At 43.3% G+C, this 16765-nt stretch overlaps 1 protein-coding gene across 1 annotated transcript; it reads right to left on the bottom strand.

The window, feature by feature from the left end:
• Window positions 1-368: 368 nt before the first annotated feature.
• On the bottom strand, window positions 369-15675 carry LOC142403066 (amyloid-beta A4 precursor protein-binding family A member 1-like). The gene is made up of 5 exons (XM_075489208.1): window positions 15497-15675; window positions 6440-6499; window positions 4716-5920; window positions 580-775; window positions 369-442 (listed from the first exon to the last, which is right to left on the bottom strand). The coding sequence occupies exons 3-5, from the start codon at window positions 5865-5867 to the stop codon at window positions 369-371; spliced, it is 1422 nt and encodes a 473-aa protein (XP_075345323.1). The 5' UTR covers window positions 5868-5920; window positions 6440-6499; window positions 15497-15675.
• Window positions 15676-16765: the final 1090 nt, after the last annotated feature.

Genomic DNA, 16765 nt, shown 5'->3' with positions numbered 1-16765 from the left:
AAGGTGAGCAGAGCAGGCAGCAGCTTGATAACTGTCAGAGTGTGCAGCCCTTCCCATGCACCCTGCCGCGCAAGCTGCCGACACCACTCCCAACAGACACCGATGCCTGTTTATACACCCTACCACACAAACTACCTACACAACTCCCCGATCACTGGCGCTCCCTAAGGGCCGGTTATATGCGGCTGCTCGCGGTTTGAACTGGCCGCGGGGACAAGCCGGCACCGCCCAACTCTCGCCCACCCCTCTCGCGAGACCTGTCGCCTGCCGGCCGGTTTCTTCCCCACAGACAGCCCAAGAGTGTCGGAGGCCCAGAAATCCTCTCAGACACTCACCCCCCCGGGTACCTCGTAAGCCTCGCACTCCTCTCAGCACACAGCAACTGCTGCTGCTGCTACCATCGGCTTACTGTGGTTTGAACCGGGGAAGAAATGACTGAAATCTGTAGGAATGCACACAAGAATTAGAACATTGTCATTACTATGGGTTTCTGATGGTTTTCCATGGGAAAAAAATGTCAGGAAATTACTAGCATGCTTTTCCACAGTTGAAACACTATGATTCTAAATCTGTTCCTACTTGCAGAATACCAGTTATTTGGTTTGAACATAGCTGGAAAAGCATAGGTATGCCTCATGTTTAAACTGCATGTAATCAGTTTTTCATCATCTGAATTCCCTTTGATGCAGAAGAGACTGAGGTGTTTTGAGTATTTCTGATGGGAGCCTAGTGTCAGGGACCAATAAGGGCTGGCTGCTCCACAAGTGAAGGTGAGCTGGGAATGGAGCACAAGAATAAGGCAAGCAGGAGCAGTGACCTCACCAACAAGGAGCCAGGATGCAGAGCAGCAAGTCTGGGTCAGGATCAGAGCCAGAGACAGTGGTCAGGGTCAGACACAGTCCAGTGTTCACCCAGCAAGTCTGTAGTGATGAGACTGGTCCAAGTCCAAGCCAGGAAGCCAAGCCGGTGAGTCCAGGTCATGGTCAGAATCACAGAGGTCCAAGACCAGGCAGAGACATAGCTGCTACACAGCTGTGATGTAGCACAGGCAGGGGCCAGTGGTAATGCCTCAGCTTAAAAGCAGCTCCCAGGGGAAAGTAGTGGAAGGCCCTCACTTCTAGCTTTCTTCACAACAGCTCTTATTGGCAAAGGAGCTTGGACTCAGCCAGGTAAACTCCCAGAAGGGAGGGAATGTGCTCCAGGCCCTGACACCTAGGTTACAAACATTTTATTTAAAAATTAAATTGATATTGATTTAAAAAGAAAAAAAAAACAAACAACAACAAACTTCTATCATTCCATGTTCTTCCAAACAAAAAACAGAGGTCACCAAAAAGTGTTCCACAGCAACAAAGAAGAACGATGCAGATGTTTACAGTGCAGTCATCCTGGAGATAACTGAGTGGATTCACATTAGGGATGACTTTGGCCCACCAAATTTAGTCTATTGGTCCTTTTCATATCAGGTATAAATTTTAACACAGTTAAAAGTTGCTTATGAACTTACTTTATTAGGAATTTAAAAAAAACTTGTAAACTTAATAGTTAAGACTAACTTCACAGAGCAGCAATGAGAACTGGAATGACAGGCTACGAACCCATTCTGATGCAAATTCGGCTTGATGCCAAGAAGTACAGAATTAATAAAATAAAACCTAAGGCTGTAAACCTGAATAGTGGCCTTTAACACTCAGGTCAGAGGAGAGAGATTACTTTACAGCAATAATATGTCACAAGTACTCAGTGAGCCAACTAGGAAAGATGCCATCCTAGATTTGTTATTTGTGAATAGAGAAGGACTCGTGCAAGATGTGATGGTAGGTGGCTGTCTTGGCCACAGTGATCACAAAATGGTAGAGTTTAAATTGTTTGGTGTAATGAGAAAAAAAGGTCAGCAGAGTTACTACCCCGGATTTCAAGAGAGCAAACTTTAAGCTACTCAGGGAGCTAGTTAGCAGTGTCCCCTGGGAATCTGCCTTTGAGGGCTCAGGGGTCCATGAGAGCTGGTCAGTTTTTAAGAAGCACCTTTTAAAAGCACAGGAGCAGGCAATCCCCTTGTGTTGCAAGTCAAGCAAGCGGGGCAGAAGACCAGCTTGGCTGAACAGGGAACTCCTCGTGGAGCTCAAGAGGAAAAAGAAATTGCACGATCTCTGGAAGCGAGGTCAGGCTTCGCAGGAAGATTACAGAGCGGTGGTTCACATATGCAGGGAGAAGACACGAAAGGCCAAAGCTCAACTAGAGTTGAAACTGGCCAGGGTTGTGTCAGACAACAAGAAAGGCTTTTTTAAGTACGTTATTACCAAGAGGAGGTCCAAGGAAAACATTGGCCTGATACTTGTTGAAGATGGGTCACCTGACTAATAGGGATGAAGAAAAGGCAGAGGCGTTAAATATTTTTTTTGCCTCAGTCTTTAATAATACTGATAGACCTTGGGCTGCCCGGCCCTCTGAGTCAGAGGACCACGACTGCGGGAGCAGTGCCTTTCCATTTGTGGACACTGAAATTGTAAAGGACCAGTTGTATCAGCTGTATGTTCATAAGTCCATGGGGCCTGATGGGATTCATCCCAGAGTACTGAAGGAGTTGGCGGATGTTACAGCAGGACCCCTCTCAATCATCTACCAAAGGCCTGGGGAGTCTGGGGAGGTGCCCGCTGACTGGAAGCTAGCCAACGTTATTCCAATTTACAAGAAGGGCATGAGGGAAGACCCAGGAAACTACAGACCTGTTAGTCTAACCTCAGTACCTGGAAAGATTATGGAGAAGATCATACTGGGTGCTACTGAAAGGCATTTAAAGAACAATGCAATCATCAGGCACAGTCAACATGGGTTCACAAAGGGAAAGTCCTGTTTAACTAATTTGATATCCTCCTACGATAAGGTCACATGCTTAGTAGATAAAGGGAAGGTGGTGGATGTAGTTTTTCTGGATTTCAGTAAGGCTTTTGATACTGTCCCTCACAGCATCCTTCCGGAAAAGTTGTCCAACTGTGAGATGAACAGGTACACGGTGCGCCGGGTGAAGAACTGGCTGAAGGGCAGGGCTCAAAGGGTTGTAGTGAATGGGGCTACACCTGGCTGGCGACCGGTCACCAGCGGTGTTCCTCAGGGCTCAATTCTAGGGCCACTTCTGTTCAATATATTTATCAATGATCTTGATGCAGGAGTTGAATGCACCCTTAGTAAGTTTGCTGATGATACTAAACTGGGAGATGCTGTTGACTCTCTCGAGGGACAGGAGGCCTTGCAGAGAGATCTGGATAGATTGGAGCATTGGGCAATGATTAATGGGATGAAATTTAACAAGACCAAATGCTGGATTCTGCACCTGGGATGGAGTAATGCTGGACGCACGTATAGATTGGGAGAGGAGTGGCTGGAGAGCAGCCCTGCAGAAAGGCATCTGGGGGTGCTGGTTGACAGCAGGCGCAATATGAGTCAGCAGTGTGCCCTGGCAGCCAAGAGGGCAAACCGCATCCTGGGTTGCATCAAACACAGCATAAGCAGCCGGTCAAAAGAGGTGATTATTCCGCTGTAGTTAGTGTTGGTGTGGCCTCACCTTGAGTACTGTGTGCATTTCTGGGCCCCACAATTTAAGAAGGATGTGAAGGTCCTTGAATGCGTCCAGAGGAGGGCAACAAAGCTGGCGGAAGGGCTGGAAGGCATGTCCTATGAGGAGCGACTGAGGACACTGGGTTTGGCTAGTTTGGAAAGAAAGAGGCTGAGGGGTGACCTCGTTGCTCTCTACGGCTTCCTGAGGAGGGGAAGTGGAGAGGGAGGTGCTGATCTCTTCTCCCTGGTATCCAGTGACAGGACGCGTGGGAACGGTTCAAAGCTGCGTCAGGGGAGGTTCAGACTTGACATTAGGAAACATTTTTTTACTGAGAGGGTGGTCAAACACTGGAACAGGCTTCCTAGAGAGGTGGTTGATGCCCCAAGTTTGTCAGTGTTTAAGAGGCCTTTCACAATGCCCTTAATAACATGCTTTAACTTTTGGTCAGCCCTGGAGTGGTCAGGCAGTTGGACTAGATGATCATTGTAGGTCCTTTCTAACTGAACTATTCTGTTCTCTTCTATTCTCTTCTATTCTCTTCTCTTCTATTCTCTTCTCTTCTATAATATAATATAATATAATATAATATAATATAATGCATGAGGATTCATAGCAAATCTCTAGAGACTGCAAGCAGATAAGGATCCTGAATCTTTTCATATCTGCATCTGTGATATTACCTTTATAGAAATCGTAAATAATATTAACAAGTTTTTCATAGAAATTGTTAGCATTATTATCTGACAGAAAACAAAACTGACAAGTCCAGAATTAACAGGAACACACAAGGTTCTATATTGTAAGGTAAATTATTTGGTAGTTATTCTAATTATCCATGGATGTTAGGAAAAAAAATGTAGTAGCACTTGTTTCAGAAAAAACATCAATAGAGCTTTCTGTGTCCGATTCGTCTCTAGTACAACTCTAGTGAAGTCAGCAGTGTTTCATAAATGAAAATTTGGTGCACTGACAACATATATGTATACTCCTTATGCATCCTTTTGAGTAAAAAATTAAAATAGATACAGCATTACATACTTTACTGAGGAATAAAATTAATCACAGAAGAGTATAACCCTCTCAGTTTCACTGTAATATATATTACACAGTCCCTGTTCCTTTAATTGTAACATGTGAGCCTATAGCTCTGTATACTTACATCTCCATCTAGTGGCCTCTGATCATCACAGTCCCTGGTTGGGCTGATGTCCTGCCTCATCACCCAAATAGGTTCTTTGGGTTCATCAGGGGTATAAGGAGAACGAACAGTCCTTGTCTTCACTTCCTCAATAGCTTCTTTAATATCTTTGATGGCCAGTGATATTGCATCCCTTTTTTCCTTTCTGCACCTCTGTACTGACTCTCCTGAGTTGACTGTGGCCCTAGAGCCAGCTGACAGTTGACCATTGCTTTCGTGCCCCCTGCCAGGGAGAGCATGAGCATGCTCCAAGCTCTGCTCTGCCTCTAGCATGTCTTCAGCAGCCTTGCCCAAGCTCTGAGAGCTCATACTCTGTTTCACCTCTGCCACAATCTGATCAATATCTTCCTCTTGTTCATAGCTGTCCATTCTTGGATATGGAGCAAACTCTGCCTCTTTCTCAGGGCTGTCCGACTCTCCATCAGATCGTTCATCATAATGGTGAAGGCGGGCACCAAGAGCTTCCTTGCGATAGTTGTCAGCTTCCTCCCTTTCCCACTCATAGAGCTGAAGTCCTTCCCTAACATCAAGGTCCAGTACATCCCCTATCTCCTCATACACGTGCTCCTGCTGCCTATAGTCAGCATAGGGCTCAGCATACCGCTCATCCTCTCCTTGGTGGAGGGGCTGGTGAGCGTAAACATAACCTGAGTACACTGCGTTCATGGCTTCCTCATGTTCAATGGAGAGGAAACGTACATGATCAGGCAGTGTTCGATTATGAACAGCCTCAGTATGCTCTGCTTCAGCATTTTCTGTGTACTCCTCAGACTCAGGCCTGTACTGCACTGCATATGTACTCTCATCCTCATTCTCCTGAACTATATCTACATCATAGCCATCCTCTTCTGTGGCTATAACATCCCCTTCCACCATGTCCATGTGACTGTGGAAATCACTCTCAGTGCTGGCTGATCGAGCTAGCATCCCTTCCTCTTCCTGCCCAGACGGTACCCCTTGGTTGCTATTTCTGTGCCTTGAATAGCAGATCACAGACTGCCGTTCCTCTTCTACTTGTGAGTGCTCTAAGTCAGCTTCCACTGATTCATTCATATCTTCATTTGCTGGCTCTTCATTCACCTCCACCTCAGATGGTATGGCCAAATGGTTCATGGAAAGTTCTGGTGTGTAGGCCACTTATTCTATAGACATTTTGTCTACCAGGACTGGAAAGAAATTAAAAGAGTGATGTTACTAAAAAAACCACAACAAACCACAACCACAAACAAAAAAACCAATCAAACAAAAAAGCCCCACAATGTGGAGTCAACAAACAACCCAGAGTAGCAAAAGGCACCCTTGCTTCTCCAACAGACAAAGCTTTGGCTTCATCAGCTCTGAAGTCAGAGGACAACCAGCACAACAGCATGACCTTCCAATGCAAATTGATTTCTACCAACATCATTCATTCAGAGATGGGAACCACAATTCCTTTGAGAATTGCAGTTTACAGTTTTATGTACAAATTCTCTGGGAAAGAATCCACTATCTCAGACCAGTCCAAGAGGTGCTTCTATGGATTGGCCAGACATCTAGACAATGCAGACAAGATGCACATCAAAGCGACTAACTTTCACCAGGGGCTCAATTGTGGTAGAGGTATTGTGGTAGGATGTGGCAGTGTAAAATGACAAAGAGATTTTTATCCCATTGCAGTAGTCTGCAATTGGTCAGATATATGATACCTTTGCAGACTAGACATTTCCAACATGATATCTTCAACTGGGATCCTCATCCTAGGGCTCCTTTTAGTCAATGGAGAGAAAAAGACACATTTAGGGTGCAATGAAAAGTACCCATTTCTCTTCCTTAGAGAAGCATAAGATACCTAGCTCCAGTATAGACATCTGCATGAAATGCATCTAAAATTATGCAAAATTACTTCTGCCCCAAATATCTTTCCTAAAACAGGGAATAGACATTACAAATATTCATAACTGTGACCCTTGCCACATTGAGACTAGTGAGACATTTTAGTTTTACCAAATTCATTCTGCTCAGAGTAAAAAAATCTCAAACGATGACATAATTACAACAGAGGTCTGCCAACAATGATAATTATATACAGCATGGAAATAAGAAAAGCCTATAAGAATACAGCTTATCCTCCAGATGTTTCTCAGAGCAACCAAGTTTACCTAGCTCAGAGGGTATAGTTTTTACCTGAAATTGCAGCTATTCTGAACCTTGTCCAATGTTTTAAAATGTAGTATCATAAGACCATCTCATGTATTTCAAGTCTAATCGCATACCCATGAGAAAAATATAATCTTAGCTTGGGGCTTACTACCAAATATAGAATCATAGAATCATAGAATCATTTAGGTTGGAAAAGACCCTTAAGATCATTGAGTCCAACTCTTAACCTAACACTGCCAAGTCCACCACTAAACCATGTCCCTAAGCACCACATCTACACCTACATGTCTTTTAAATACCTCCAGGGATGGTGACTCAACCACTTCCCTGGGCAGCCTGTTCCAATGCTTGACAACCCTTTCAGTGAAGTAAAATTTCCTAATATCCAATCTAAACCTCCCCTGGCGCAACTTGAGGCCATTTCCTCTTGTCCTATCACTTGTTCCTTGGGAGAAGAGACCGACACCCTACCTTGCTACAACCTCCTTTCAGGTAGTTGTAGAGAGCAATAAGGTCTCCCCTCAGCCTCCTTTTCTCCAGGCTAAACAACCCCAGTTCCCTCAGCCACTCCTCATAAGACTTCTGCTCTAGACCATTCACCAGCTTCGTTGCCCTTCTCTGGACACACTCCAGCACCTCAATGTCTTTCTTGTAGTGAGGGGCCCAAAATGGAACACAGTATTCGAGGTGTGGCCTCACCAGCGCCGAGTACCCAGGGACAATCACTTCCCTAGTCCTGCTGGCCACACTATTCCTGATACAAGCCAGGATACTATTGGCCACTTGGGCACACTGCCGGCTCATATTCAGGCGGCTATCAACCAGCACTCCTAGGTCCTTTTCCGCCAGGCAGCTTTCCAGCCACTCTTCCCCAAGCCTGTAGCATTGCATGGGGTTGCTGTGACCCAAGTGCAGGACCTGGCACTTAGCCTTGTTGAACATCATACAACTGACCTCAGCCCATTGATCCAGCCTGTCCAGGTCCCTCTGCAGAGCCTTCCTACCCTCAAGCAGATCAACACTCCCACACAACTTGGTGTCGTCTGCAAACTTACTGAGGGTGCACCTGATCCCTTCGTCCAGATCATTGATAAAGATATTAAACAGGACTGGCCCCAACACAGAGCCCTGGGAAACACCACTTGTGACCGGCTGCCAACTGGAGTAAACTCCATTCACCACCAATTTTTGGGCCCAGCCATCCAGCCAGTTTTTTACCCAGCGAAGAGTACGCCCGTCCAAGCCATGAGCAGCCAGTTTCTCCAGGAGAATGCTGTGGGAAACCGTGTCAAAGGCTTTACTGAAGTCTAGATAGACAACATCCACAGCCTTTCCCTCATCCACTAAGCGGGTCACCTTGTCATAGAAGGAGATCAGGTTAGTCAAGCAGGACCTGCCTTTCATAAACCCATGCTGACTGGGCCTGATCACCTAGTTGTCCTGTACATGCCACATGATGGCACTCAAGATGATCTGCTCCATAACCTTCCCCGCATCCTCCTTCCGGCCTTTCTTGTAGATGGGTGTCACATTTGCTAACCTCCAGTCAACTGGGACCTCTGCCCTCTGGAAGTCCAAGGTAGCAGTTCTGCTGACCCCCCTCCTTACTTCTCTGAGAATCGAAAACTCTATCATTTCATGATCGCTGTGCCCAAGACAGCCTCCAACCATCACATTACCCACAAGTCCAAGGGGGGGAAAATGCCTGTCAGAAGACTTATATTTTAATATATAAAATGATGCTATAAAAAGATGCTATAAAATATGTCACATACCAATAATAATTAAAAAATAATTCAACGCATAAAATAGAACAAACCTAATTTAGTGAACTCAGGCAGAGAGTCTTAAATTACACTGCTGCACTAAACAAGCTCTGTGCAAAGCCACAGAAACGATTGTTGGGTTTTTAATTTGGGGGGGGTTGGGGGTTTTTTGTGGGGTTTTTTTACTCCTGCAGAGAAAAAGCAACAGTGATTTCAGCTGCTGTCCATCAGAGTTCCTGGCAGGCAGGGGAGGGCAGCTAGGAGTTATTTGTGCTACAGCTCTATAGGAACCCCCAGTGGGTATAGCTTCCATTTTAGCAAGTGTTTCACCTTGTCTGTGCCATACCCATTGTTTTAGTCTTTAAAACTAAGTCCTTAAAAGAGAGGAAAAGGAAATCTTGACCCAGGCTCCAGACAGACTTTTTTCACTTCCAGAAACAACACATACATAACTTGCATAAATCTAACATGCTATGGTTAGCCTCTAATACATGCCTTTCCCACCTTCCTCAAAAACAAACAAACAAAACCAAAACAAACCTAGGACTTAAGTCATAATACATAGATACAAAATACTAATTAAGAAATCACATAAAAGCATTATTACATTATTGAACAGGTAAAGATACCATACATAAAACTGTCCGAGCTTTCTAGGACTTCATATAAACAAAAAGCAAAGAGAAGTAGCTCATGGATTTAGACTTGCATCAAAAGAAGTATTAGAAAATGGGGGGGGGGGGGTCTTTTAACTGAAAAAGTGAAAGTATGTGAATAAGAACCCTCCAGTGACAGGGTAATGTCTTTTTCATCCAAGATTTCTAAGAACTGAGGAGAAATTGAAGATTTCTTACAACATGCATTATAAATAATGAGAAACCCCCACAAAACAGATTACTAGAGCTATATTATTTAAGGAAACACTATAAAGAACATCATTGAAGAATTTTAAATCTTAAGCATGGATTAAACAAAAAGAAAAGTGAAGATGATAATGCATATTAGGGTTTAGAAAAATTCACTCCAAGAAGAATTCATTGTTTGCATTGAAGTTTGTGGTAAAATTCCCATTGATTTACAGAGACAAAGAATTAGGCCCAAACAGAATGTTATTTCAAAATCATGCCTTCAATCAGTTGCACTCAAAGCACTAATGACATCTAGGTAAGAGCCAGTGGATCACTCACAGAGAAAGGGTAGTAGTAGAGAGAAATTAAGTTACACACAGCCACACAGAATGACAAATTTTCTGAAATCTTTATCATTTATATCCTGCCACATATCCTTAACTGAACAACATCAAGTTATGGACTGTGGTGGGTTTACCTTGGCTGGCTGCCAGACCCCCATCCAGCCACTCCCTCACTCCCCTTCCTCAACAGGACAGGGGGAGAAAATAAGATGGAAAAGCTCATGGGTCGAGATAAAGACAGGAAGATCACTTATCAGTTATTGTCACGGGCAAAACAGACTTCAGGAAAATTCCTTTAATTTATTGCCAATTAAAATAGATTTGGATGGTGAGAAACAAAGACAAATTAAAACAACACCTTCTCCCCACCCCTTTTTCCCAGACTCAACTTCACTCCTTCATTCCTGACTCCTCTATTTCCCCACACCCTGAGCAACGCAGGGGGGATGGGAAACGGGGGATTTAGGTCAGTCCATAACAGTTCCTCTCCAGCGCTCCTTCCTCCTCACGCTTTTCCCCTGCTCCAGCATGGGGTCTTCCATGGGCTGCAGTGTGGATATCTGCTCTGGAGTGGTCTCCTTTATGGGCTGCAGGGAAATATCTGCTTCACCATGATGTCTTCTAAAACTTCCACAGGATTCACGGGAATCAGTGCCTAGAGCACCTCCTCCCCCTCCTTCTTCTCTGACCTTCGTGTTTCTCTACACTTTTTTCTCACTCCTCACTCTGCTGTGCAACGTTTTGCCCTTTCTTAAATATGTTTTCACAAAGGCACCATCAGCTTCATTGATTGGCTCAGCTTTGGCCTACGGTGGATCTGTTGCCAAGCCAGCTGAATCCAGCTGTGACCATCACGGGGCAGCCTCTGGCCTCTTCTCACAGAGGTGTTAGGGAATTTTTATGGTAACCCATAAAGCAAATTAAACATGTTTGTGCTTAAATATATATAAAAAAAATATTAATGAACAATGCACTGGACAGAGTCCTAACACCATAAGCAGTTCTACAAGGAGTCTGCAAAGATGCGTCATGAGCTGATTCCATATATACACTTGCACCAGCACCAATCCCGTGAGCAGTTGCATGGGGCACCTCAGCCTGGCTTTGGGTCCATCCCCCAGCACCAGCTCTGCTGCCTAAAGGTAGCCCTTGAGTGATCCCTTGCATTCCAGGATGGCTACAAGACAATGCTGAGGCTGTTTCTTATCTCATCACCAAGGGAAACTTCACTCCCTTGCAAGGAGTCCTTCTATCTCTGGCATTCCTGCTTCCAGCCAGTTTAACCCCTTCTGCAGTTGGGCCTTCTTGCCCTCCATGCCAGATCATTCCTTGGTCACAAATTACCACTGCTGAGCAGTTACAATTTGAATTTCCCCTTCAGAGCCTGCCCCCCCACCTTGCCACACAAACCCAATACAGGGAAAAAGTAAAAATTCAACTGCATGAAGACTATACCTCGACTCAAATAAACTATCAAATGCCACAATATTTACTACAGTCAAAGCTAAGACAAAATCCAAAAAACACATGACCAAATTTTGAAGTCATATAACGCAAGATCAATTTCAAAATACTAGCAGACAAGAGACGGACACCATTACTGACCAGTACAGCTCTGAAAAATTAAAAAGATACAAAATATTGAAAATATTGTTATAGACCATTTGAAGGCCTCAACATTTTCCTTTTCCAAAATGGAAGTTTCCAAAGTAAAACAGTTTCAGTTGTTAAATCCTAAACATGTTAAAAAAAAAACCACCACAAAAACAAAACAAAAAAAACCCCAAACCCCACACATCCTACACTCAGAAAAGTTACATCTTTCAAAAAAACATCCATTTCTGGTTGTCCCTTCCCTAATCATTCCAATTTAATTTCACTTTTTAATTTTGCAAAGAAAAAAATGTTTCCCATTTGTTTAAAAAATTCATTCCTAATGGTGTATGGAGGTTTACTTATGAAACTGTGGAACTGAGTAACACTTAAGTTACTGGGGTTTAAGTGACCTTCAGTGGAAAATAAGCTTTTAAATCACATACATTCATTTAACTACTTAACAAACATTTGGTCTTTAATACGACCACTGCCTTTGTAGCTGGAAGTCAAGTGAAAAATGAAATTTTCTTCTCTCAGTAACATTACCATCAAGCCGATACAAGGTCTTTCTGATTATACTTTTCAGGCTTTCACAAAAAGGACAGAAAAAAGCTTAATCTCAAAAATCAAAAAAACCACACACCACGCTACATAAGATGCCATAAAAGGGAGAGAAGATAAGCAAGAGCGGTCATTTGGATGTAAGGGCCATAGAGGCCTTATGAAACAAGACACTTTTTGTATAAACAACACGTCTTGCTAACGACTATGCCCTTGAAGAAAAACTAAGAGACTGATAAAAGAGACTGATAAAAAGGGATAAATTATGCAGGCCTTGTTAATCACCAACCTTCGAAGAAGAAACTAAGATGAGGAACTTCAAGGACTGAATAAAGGAAACACCTTGTTATAAGGGAGATTGCTGGGCTGGGAGGATACGGCACTACATGAAGTCAACAAGATTTACAGAAACTAGGGGAAAGGTAAAGACGGCAGGGGGAGATCACGACCACCGACTCAATTAAGGACCAAAGAAAGCTACCCCCCCACTTCCTGCAAGCATGCGCAGAATATTAAAGTAGCACTGTAGCTTTAAGTTGAAATAAGAGAAATGCAGACGAATAGAAAACTGCCTTGTGTAATTACTTATGCATATGTATAACTAGACCATATAAATATTGTACCTGCATGACCGAACTTTGTGCTAGCTTTGTGGAATGACCAGCTAGCACCCATCTCTGCGCAGACATGAAATAAAATACCTCTGCCCTGTGTGTATATTGGCGTCTCGCACACCGGGTAAACAACCTCACACTTGTGGGATAACAATTTGACTGTAAATAAAGACACAACACCCCTCTGAAAGATGTCATATTCTCACATTAATTACCCAGAACAACAGCTTTTTTCCAATAATCAGACACTTAAAAGAAAGCACTCTCTAAGCACTATTAGCTCTGCACTCAAGCCTTGATGTATGAATCTGACTCCAAAACAGATAAATCAGGCATGAAGTACTAAACTAGCCTTTCACTGAAGGTTAAACTAACTTCCTGGCTATGAAGAAAAAAAATATTAAACATCTCCACATATTTTTAAGCAACAGAAAAAAGAAACAACAACAAAAAAACCCCTCAGTAATTTGAAGTTTGAGGCTCACAGGTCACTGGTGCTAATCATGACGTGCAATTAGAACAGCTGAAAATTTGAGCATTCAGGTTCAAATTGGTTTTTGTTTGTTATTTGCTTCCAAAGTCCACAATTCCCTCCCTTCTGAATTGGTAACCTGTTTGCTTATATCTGTGTATCAAGTAAATTGATAAAGGGGATCACGTTTCCCAAAACAGCTTAAAAAAAATACTTGTAAAAATATTATATTCACTGATGGGCAACACACATATGCCTTGAAAGTGACATTCAAAAAGAAAAACAATTCACCTTATTTCACACCTATGAACCTTAATACTCATCATCATCGGGAAATGGTAAAGCAGTTGTATACAGAAAATTACTGTGCACAGAGTTTTCAACAGGAGCTTGTAGAATCCTTGTGTGACTGCAAAATTTTAAACTCGGGGCATAAGAATTTCAAAAGGACAATCTGCCTTTAACATTTTCTACAATGTTTTATACAAATATCCTTCTTCCTAAATACCCATGCAAACTTCCATTTCTGAGGCCAAGCTCCTCTCAAGAATCTAGTAAGACCAAAGTTGAAAATACGCACTCCATGGTGCTCAACAAAATAACCTTCTGTGTCCTAGCCATCAATAGCTAGAAAATCTAATTTTATTTAGAAAAAAAATTAAAGTTCCTGTGGACTTTGGCACAATTAAATACAAAGCAAGAGAGGTACAGCAGGAGGAGAAGGAAAAAAAAAAAAAAGAGCATGTGTTAGAAAACACCAAGAAGGTAAATTATGAGGGGAGAAAACCAAATGAGAATTAGTAAGTTAATGTTTTAAATTTTTTTAAAAATATGTAAGTTCAAAACATTTCAAAAAACCAACAAGCAATGAAGAGAAGAGAAAAGAGAGAAAAGAGAGAAAAGAGAGAAAAGAGAGAAAAGAGAGAAAAGAAAAGTTGGAAGGGACCTACAATGATCATCTAGTCCAACTGCCTGACCACTCCAGGGCTGAAGCTGTAGAGAGCAATGAGGTTGCCCTTCAGCCTCCTTTTCTCCAAACTAGCCAAACCCAGTGTCCTCAGCCTCTCCTCATAGGACATGCTTTCCAGCCCATTTGTTGTGCCAAAAATCGGGGTTCATTTACCCGGTGTGCAAAATGCCAATACACACACAGAGCAGAGGTATTTTATTGCATATTTGCGCAGATATAGGTGCCTGTCCCAAGACAGCATGCCAAGCTTTCAAATTAGCAGTTATTTATACACAAAGCATTAACATATTCAACCTCCTAATGCATATGCAATGTTCTTCTATTAAATGATTGGTTAAAATCTCTTCACCCGGCATGCAAATTAGTACGCATGCTTAGTTGTTCTTCTTCAACGTCAGCATTTGAGTCGGTGGTATAATTGGGGTAGGTGGTCCGTGAGTTGGTGGACATGATCTCCCCCTGCCGGAATTACCTTTCCCCTAGTTTCCTACCTTTTTGGCAGATCTAGGCGGTTCTTCATGGTTTACTAACTAGGCTAGTAATACATCAGTTACACTTCTGCTTTCGACAGCCACATCCTGCTTTTTAGACAAAGGTACATTGACTAAGTTCCTATGGAGATAGGGTAGGGCTCTACAATGGATTTCTATAGCAGCATCAATCATTATGTGAATTGTATACTTACATTTGATTATTACAACACCTTCACCAGCTTTGTTGCCCTCCTCTGGACACATTCAAGGACATTCACATCCTTCTTAAATCATGGGGCCCAGAACTGCACACAGTACTCAAGGTGAGGCCACTCCAACGCTAACTACGGTGGGATAATCACCTCTTTTGACCAGCTGCTTATACTGTGATGCATCCCAGAATGCAGTTTGCCTTCTTGGCGGCCATGGCATGCTCATGACTCATATTGAGCTTACTGTCAACCAGCACCCCCAGATCCCTTTCTGCAGGGCTGGTCTCCAGCCACTCCTCTCCCAACCTATATGTGCGTCTAGCATTACTCCATCCCAGATGCAGAATCCGGCATTTGTTCCTGTTAAATTTCATGCCATTGATGATGGCCCAATGCTCCAATCTATCCAGATCCCTCTGCAAGGCCTCTTGTCCCTCGAGAGTGTTGCCGTGAAAACACTTATTGCAGAAGTACAAGGCTTAACCCGTGCCTGTACCAACGTACCACCAACAGTACAAAACTCATGCGGGTTTCATAAGTGTACCAATACCAAAAGGCACATTATTGCAGAAGTACAAGGCTTAACCCGTGCCTGTACCAATGTACTAAATACCAAATGTATACCCTCAGGCACTAGTAGCCTGGTATACGGCGCTCAGCGTAGGACGTCTCCTACGGCTTACGAGAACCTTCCAAATGACCGGTCCCAAATTCCAAAACAGAAAACCAGAAAGATTTAAAGAATACCTTTTTTCCTTTAGATGGTCCTTGTCTGCTCCCGCAGTGATCCGATTGAGGCGAGGAGTCCCTCCGGGAAATCCCGGGGGTACCCTAGGGAGTCCTGTTCTCAGCGGGTCCTGCAGCCGAGCAGAGCGGGTCCCACCTGGGGTGCCAAATTGTTGCCGTGAAAAGCCGAAATCAGGACTCAATAGCCGGGATGACTATTAAGCAGGTATTCTTTATTGCAGCGCTGGGCAGCACTGGGGATCGCTCCGCCACAAGTGCTCCACCAAGTTAGCACAACACATCAGTTCATATACAGAAAAATCATACATATTCATCAGATTTCCTGAAAAGGGCAGTCGTATGGTGATGAGTTCCCGGAATTGATTTACATAGTCCAAGCATGCGCAGTAAAATTAGGGTTAGGGTCTTTTCACCACCACCACCCCCCCACCCCCGGTGGTCTTCCATAGTCTTCCTCACGTTGTCCGCTAGTTGAACTTTGGGCTTCCTGTGTCCATATATAGTCACTGAATTAGCTCATCAGTCCTTCCGCCTCCGAATGTTACAAGGGGGTCGATTTAAACTAGTTCTTTGGTGCTTACCTTCGGCACAAACCTCCTGAGTTCCTGTTATCAGTGATTTAATTAGGAAGCCTAACGAGCTTGCTCAAGGCCTGCTTAGTCCTATCAGGTAAGAAGTTACAGGAAATGTCTTATCATCAACTCTGCTCAGCAGGTAACTAAAACTATCTTTGCAGGGGAAGAGAACAAAAGAGAACTACATCCCAACTACTGAGTCCTGATTTCGGCTTTTCACGGCAACAGTATGAAGAGAAAAGAAAAAAAAAAAAAAAGAGGAAAAATTAGAAACTGAAATCGATCCAATTTAAAGGTGTTAGTCTAGAATAAAAAAGAAACCCTGTTTCTGTAAAGTGAGGATGGACATATTTCCTGTTTTTTAAAATAGTGATCAGTAACAAATCTGTGATATACAAGTGTAATGTCTATGCATGGTCTGTGTGTGCTCACACGTGTATGTATAAATATCACCTTATGTGTTTACAAAACATGCTCTGCACAATATTGGAAGGGACTGGAGGGGGCTAGGGGAACTCATACAAACCCTCCTACAAGATCTGGGCCAAACCATGAAAAAACTCTGCTCTGGCAGGGTGGAATTGTAGTCAGTCAGGAGCTGGTGGAAGGCTGGGACTTATGTAAAATTAATAAGGGGTATTCAGACTGGGATGTGGAACGTCTAAACAAGAATTACTGTCCTTGGGAGAGAAGC

The sequence above is a fragment of the Mycteria americana genome (genome assembly GCF_035582795.1).
Source record: "Mycteria americana isolate JAX WOST 10 ecotype Jacksonville Zoo and Gardens chromosome W unlocalized genomic scaffold, USCA_MyAme_1.0 Scaffold_33, whole genome shotgun sequence".
NCBI lineage: Eukaryota > Metazoa > Chordata > Aves > Ciconiiformes > Ciconiidae > Mycteria > Mycteria americana.
The sequence above is the reverse complement of the archived record's forward strand: the minus strand, read 5'-3'. Positions and strand labels throughout refer to the sequence as shown.